The sequence below is a fragment of the Phaenicophaeus curvirostris genome, chromosome 29 (assembly GCF_032191515.1).
Source record: "Phaenicophaeus curvirostris isolate KB17595 chromosome 29, BPBGC_Pcur_1.0, whole genome shotgun sequence".
NCBI classification, from domain to species: Eukaryota; Metazoa; Chordata; class Aves; order Cuculiformes; family Cuculidae; genus Phaenicophaeus; species Phaenicophaeus curvirostris.
In genome coordinates, this window is record NC_091420.1 from 3,660,560 (window position 1) to 3,667,469 (window position 6,910).

General features: G+C 43.3%; 1 protein-coding gene across 1 annotated transcript; it reads right to left on the reverse strand.

Moving 5' to 3' along the window:
• Positions 1 to 2,221, reverse strand: LOC138732323 (keratin-associated protein 21-1-like). The gene is made up of 2 exons (XM_069878901.1): positions 2,110 to 2,221; positions 1 to 791 (listed from the first exon to the last, which is right to left on the reverse strand). Exon 2 carries the CDS (start codon positions 768 to 770, stop codon positions 405 to 407), a length of 366 nt encoding a protein of 121 aa, XP_069735002.1. The 5' UTR covers positions 771 to 791; positions 2,110 to 2,221; the 3' UTR covers positions 1 to 404.
• Between the last annotated feature and the right edge of the window lie 4,689 nt (positions 2,222 to 6,910).

Sequence of the window (6,910 nt, forward strand, 5' to 3'; positions counted from 1 at the left end):
TGCAGCATAACTTTTAATAAGGGTGAAAGACAGATACACTTTTAAAGCCATACAGAACCAGAAGACCACATTCCCGAAGTCGCTTTACACCTTCCCTATACCATCCATTCAGAGCTGAGGTTTTGTACATCGTTGTGACAAACATAAAAGGTGGTGTACAAAGAACTCGGTATCAAGAAGAAGTAAGGTTTTGATCAAGAGGAGAGTTTGGGTGGTAAGAAAGAGAGTGCAGACACAGAGCAGACTAAAGATAAATCATCACAAGCACTTCAGAGGCAGCACAGAGCACTCCAAGCCGATGGGGAGGGTGGCTGCCATCAGGGACCACTGCTGCCAAGATTTGGTGTCAGTCCGTGCTTGCTAGGTCTGGGTAGATCTTCATTTCAGGGATGTTCCCACTGGATTTAGCAAGAGTAGCAGCCGCCGTAGCCAAACCTTTGGCCATAACGTGAACCGAAGGGGTAGCCGTAGCGGCCCGAGTAATAGCTTGGGTAGCCATAGCAGTCCCCAGAGCCATAGAAGCCCCTATAGCCACCATACAGACCCCCGTAGCCGTAGCAGTCCCCAGAGCCATAAATGCCCCGGTAACCGTACAGACCACCGCAGCCGTACCGGTCCCCGTAGCCATAGAGGCCTCGGTAGCCATAGAGGCCCCCGTAGCCCCGGTAGCCAGAGGGATTCCAGCAGTCGTAGCCCCGGTAGCCATACAGGCTCCCGTAATTGCAGGGGGAGTAGCAGTCATCGTCACACAGTCCTTGGAGGTAAGTCATCTTTCTGTGATGGAGTCAAATCTGAAACACAGCAGGAGGGAGGAAAGCAAAAATAATAAATACTTCCAGGGTTGGTAACAGTCTCCAAGCCCACAAACCTCTTCACTCACCCCACGAGCCCAAGGACAGATGTGAAATTATCACCAAATTCCTCAGCTCTTTATTACATCCCATTTCTATTGTTATTTCTTTTCAGCTACCCATCTGTTTTAAACCATTTCATTTCTTTCGTATTGAGATTGGTGAAGGAACTGACTATGGAATAAACCTACTAGGGATCAGAAACTCCTTCTGCTTGTTTCAAGACTGTTCTTAGAGAATTTTCTAAGCAGTTGTCAATCCCTGATTTCCTCTAGGACACCAGCTTTGCATAGAACTCTATCATTGAATCATAGAATCACCAGGTTGGAAAAGATCTCCTGGATCATCGAGTCCAACCATCCCTATCTGCCACTAAACTTTGCCTCTGAGCAAAATTCTTCAAGAAAGTTTGAATTGTCTCGTATTTGCCATGATAACACACTTCAGCCATTGGATCCATTGCTCCAATTCCCATTTCAGTAATAGAATTGTTAGGGTTGGAAAAGACCTCTGAGGTCATCAAGTCATCTACACGAATTTGGGATCACGGCATCGGGAAACACTAACAGCACACATGAGAAACTATGAAGCGTTAGCAAACATGAGAACATAGAATCATAGAATGGTTTGGGTTGGAAAGGACCTCAAAGCCCATCCATTCCCACCCCCTTCCATGGGCAGGGACACCTCCCACTGGATCAGGGGCTCCAAGCCCCATCTAACCTGGCCTTGACCCCCTCCAGGGATGGGGCAGCCACATTTCTTCCTAAAGTCTCATCTCAATCTCACCACTTTCAGCTGAAAACCATTCCCCCTCATCCTATCCCTGCAGTTCCTGATCAAGACCACCCATTCCCAGCTTTCTTATAGGCTTTCTTCAGCACCAGGAGGCTGCTCTAAGGTCTCCTCGGAGAGACATCTTCTGTCCTTCCAAACATCTTCTGTCCTTCCAAACAGACCTAAAGACCTCCCTCAAAATAAAACAGAGCATTTATGGAAGAACCCGCCAAGGGTCGCGATCGGGAAACCCTTCTCTAGCTCTGCAGACCTGTCTAATAACCAGCAATACCAGATACCCCCAGGTACCAACCCCACCAGGAAAGTTTCAGCCTCAGCTTTAAGATCTGGACCCACCAGTCCCTACGATGCAGTCGTAGAGAAATTTTAAGTTTCAGAGAAGCTGCAATCAAACCAAACAGAAATTATCTAATTGAAATGCCCGGTCCTTATGAAGAGCCTGAATGGAGAAGAGGCTTACCAAGTTCACCAGGAGGAGGAAGGCAAGAGAGCTGATGAGAAGCCTCGAGCTCAGAGTCCCTTTTATACTGGTTCTTCGCCTGCCCGCCTTATCTAAGACGCCCTTTGTATTCAAAAGGTTCGTAGCCTTATTGGTTGGAAAACATATTTGCCTGTACACGTCATATCTTCAATTAATATAATTTTCTTCATTGTTTGGGATTATTAGTGTGTTCCCAGCCTCCCAGATGTCACATATATTACAGGTTTCTTTCATCTTAAAATCTTCTGGGCCAACTACATTCCTGATAGCATTTTATTGTCATCACTATCAAAACTAAAGTCTATTTTTTTATGGAATAGAAAAGCATTTAGAAGTTTTTTTAGAAGCATTCCCAAAGCCACTGAAGAGAGAGAAATTTTCAGTGAAAAAATTAAAGCTTTCCTATATATTTGAAAATAACTCTTGTTCACAAGAAATTCTGCTGCATCGTGGCATAGGATTCCCGTTTAAAATAAATGTAAATATTTTTTTAGGTATTTTATATTAAACTACACAGCCAATTCAGCACAAATTATGAATAAATCTTAATTGCATTCCTCCAAAGCGTTCATGGTGAATGCAGGTCATGCTGCTGCACGAGCAGGAGGAATGGTTGCAACAGAAATCAACGACTACAGCGTTGTTTGCAGTTTATTCACAAGAGGGTTTGGCCGTGAGTTCAGCAGAACGAAGTGGAGAAAACAAGAATGAACTTGATCTGGAAAATAATAAATGATAAGGACTTTGTGAGATGCACTAAATGCTTGTTTTCCAAGGAATCATGTTAATATTTTCTTTGAGAAGAATCAACCTCATTTACGAAGTACTACACAATAGAGAGGAGAATGCTGGAGTGCACTGCAAAACTCCTTGTATGACCTTCACCCAGTTTCTGGCGTTAATTAGAATACAAAATAAGGTTAATAATGAGTCAGCAGGATGTTGAGGCTTCCTCAGAATTTTGAATACCAAAGCACTTCACAAACACTCATTAATGTTTTCAATTTGCAAAGTGTTGCAGTATTTAAATATTAATAGTTTGTCACTAAGACACCATCAGATTTAATAATATGGTCACTTAAAAGACACGTCAAGGTTTCTTGTTCCTAAGTCCAAATAAGGCGATGATATGTTTTATGAAAGTCAAAAACGATAAAAAAACCACCTCTTCTAAAATAGGAAGAAAAATTTGGCAACATTCATGAGGAAGCTGAAATTTTTATTCAAAATTATTGTAGAACCTGAGACAAAAGTCAAATAAAGCTGCTGGCAAGAGATCCCCACCAGTATCACCAGGCAGAACATCCAGGTCACCACGATGCTGAGTAGAAGCTCTACTACATCTCATAACACCAAATAAAATCTTCTCCTTTCCTCCCTTATGCCTTGTGCTTTAGATGCCAAAGCTAAGTGAATGGAGCACCTTGAGCAACTTGAGCAACCAACAATGGTCTAAACATCTCCCTGAATTATTCCTATCCATCCAATTCCGACTACAAAGAATTCCACGCAATTTTACTAGAAATGTGCTGAGCCCATTTCTTCGTGTTTTAAGATGAAAGAAATTCTAAAGGTATTACCTGTGCGTCACAACATCAAACTTTGAAACTATGGAAATCATGGCTCCAATTACATCACTTGAGGGAATAATGCACGCTACAAGATACGTTGAATAACTAACACCTAAGTTGAAGAAGGTATATATATACAGACCTACTGCTCTGGTATTTCATTCACTTCTCTCAAGATAATCCCATCGGTGAACCAGGTAAATCAATACTGACTCTACTTTCTTTCTGATACACGTGTTTTTGTTTATGTATATGTGTTCGCCTGAAAAAATATTTGTGTGTGTGCACGTGGACATAGATGTATCAAAAAGCCATTGGTGTGGCACATATATATGATACATATAGAATTTGTCTATTTATATTAAGGTGAAAGAGTGGATATTGAAGTTGTTTGGGCTTCAGGAGATTAAATAAATAAATGAGATGGTTAAGAGGATGAAAAAAGACCTGTAGGAGGGAGCAACTTGCTTTTCCTCAGCTCAGTCCAAGCTTTGAGCCTTTTATTCTGCTGTCAGCAGCCCATAAACTCATCTGGCTCCTCGGTGTGTGTTTCAGGTTTACCTGCACCAACGAACAATGACTTTCTACAGCGGCCTCTACAACAACAAGTTCTATTCACCGTATGGCTATGGTCTGGGGGGCCTGAGTGGCTACCCATTTGGGAGCCCATCTGGCTACTACCGGAACCAATACGGGAGCCCATACGGCTACAGAAGCTTTGGGAGCCTGTGGAACAGAGGCTCGTTTGGTTATGGAGGCAATTATGGGTATGGGGGCTCGTATGGACTTGGGCATGGCTACCCCTTTTCTCGTTTTGGCAACAGACACGGCTACGGAAACTGCTATTCAGGCTGATCTAGCAATAATAGCAACCGAGAAACAAAGTGCAGGACATGGATTCACGGCTAGGTTTATGGTGCCAGGCTCTGTAGGAATACCCCATACATAACCTTCTCTACTATCTCCTGTTTCTTCAACTCTTCCTTCAAAGGGAGACTTGAATTACAGCAAGTACTGAGGTGTCTTTACAGCATGTTGGTCAAGCAAAGACTTTCAGGTCTGAGGAAACTGCCTTTTAAGTTAACTCACAGCCAGTTTGTGTTATCATAGTAATAGGAGTTTCTACAGCTACCATGAACAAGCCCACTTTGCTTAGCTATAAACGTCACTGAAGATGACATCAAGTAGAGCAACTCCTGTTACGTACACATGCTGTGCCTCACCTGGCAGGGAACATTATCTGGAAGCAACTCTGTGAGCAAGAAACACACCTGGACTGCCAAACTCAACCATTTCTGCAAGGAGAGAGCAACATCCAACACCAGACACACTCTGCTTGTTGAAGAGCCTTTTGTAAAGCTGCAGACTTAATCTTTCTGTAACTTGCTCTTTTGCAACTTCATTAAAATTACTCTGCTTAATAGTACCAGCTGTCCAGTCTTCTTTTGTCTGTGCTCATATGCCACTCACACCTCCCACTGGATCAGGGGCTCCAAGCCCCATCCAACCTGGCCTTGAACATCTCCAGGGATGGGGCAGCCACAACTTCCCTTGGCAACCTGTTCCAGTGTCTATCTCACCTTAACTAACCTGTGGTGCTGGGTTTACACAAATACCTCTCCAGAGAAGGGCATCATCAGTCTGCATCAACAAACACTCGCTCTGGAGCGAGCCAGGTTTGTGCTTGAAAAGTGACTTTCAAAAACAAGAGATTGAGTGGCAGTCTGGTCGTCTGCCAAGGAAAGACAGCGATGGCATTTAAGGTTAAGGACACCTGAGAGAAAAGACCGTAGACAACCATGACCATCAGCTGGAGAGATCATCTCCTTAGCAAACTGAACAGCCAGGTTATTCAGGGAGTTCCTGCCAGCCTCTACCATGTTACCTTAGGAGACTGAGTAGTCTTGATTTGGATTTATAATACGAAAGATTATAATTTGGCATGAAACAAAGTGGTTCAACAAGCATAACCGAGACCAAACTGCAAGGGTGCCATGCAAGCCCAGTTCTACATCAAAGATACCACCAGGAGTCAAAAATCTTGCAGAGCAGTGACTGTGAAGGGGCACCTCTGGGCTGATTTTCAAGAGACACCCTACATGGCTTCTCTTCCTCATCTCATGTGGCCTCCTGCTCGAGAATTTCCGCATTCCACAGACAGAGCAAAGTGGAGGAAATGGTCAAAGAAATAACTAGTGGAGCAGATTGGAGAAGCACTTCCAGGGGCAGAAAAACAGTGAGAGTCAGCAGAATAATCCCCAAGAGATTCCTGCAGGTCAAAGTCCATTTTGATAGCATCATGGAATGGTTTGCGTTGGAACAGGGCACAACCAGGATCTTCACCTGCGCTGAAGGACAGTCTTACGCACCGGAACCCAACCACCAACCTCTTCCCCCAGATGCATCTACCACAGGGCTCTCTCTCAGCCTTTAGTTACCAGAGACTGAATCATTTTATTACCTATTCATCCCAGAGCATCAGGGTGATTCAGGAGAAAGTCCTAAATCATTGCAGAATGGAGGTCCAAACCATTTTCTGCCCCTCCAAGTGTTAATCAATGACATGGATGCTCACGTCCCATGTCTCCATCCTCTCAGGAAGCTCTGAATTTCTCCTACACCTGCTCAGCAGTGTGCGAAGAGCATTTTCTGGGGTTTTATGCCCTAAGGCTTACAAAAAAGTTGGATGATTAGAGGAACTTTGTGCCTGCCTATGAGATATTATCATAAGAGATGACAGATGGCCAATTTAGCTAACAGAAACCTAACTCTTGTAATTCCATTTAAATTTCTAAATGCCAGTCTGAAGCAGGATGTATTTACTGCGGGCATGTAGGAAATTACCTATTTAAATGTACCTTGTGAACAACCCACAGGAGGCGTGCTGGAGGATGTGCCTCCAGCACAAAGATTCCCCGCAAGCATGAGAACAATTTTTAAGGAGTAAGCTTATCCTAAATTAGAAATTGAGTCCCTGACCATCGCACAAGCTGAACTAGAACATTTTTCAAGCTATTTCTTGGAGAGTGCGATGTTACAACAGAACTTTTTAAGAGGATGGAAAGAGGGTCATGTTGTAGGAATAATAGCCTGACTGGGAGGAAAGAAAGAAACAAGGAACACTTCAAAACCCATAGAATCAAATGTAAATAAAGTTCCATAACACTGATGATAGCAGAATATTGAGAAGTTAAAATTATAAATATAGA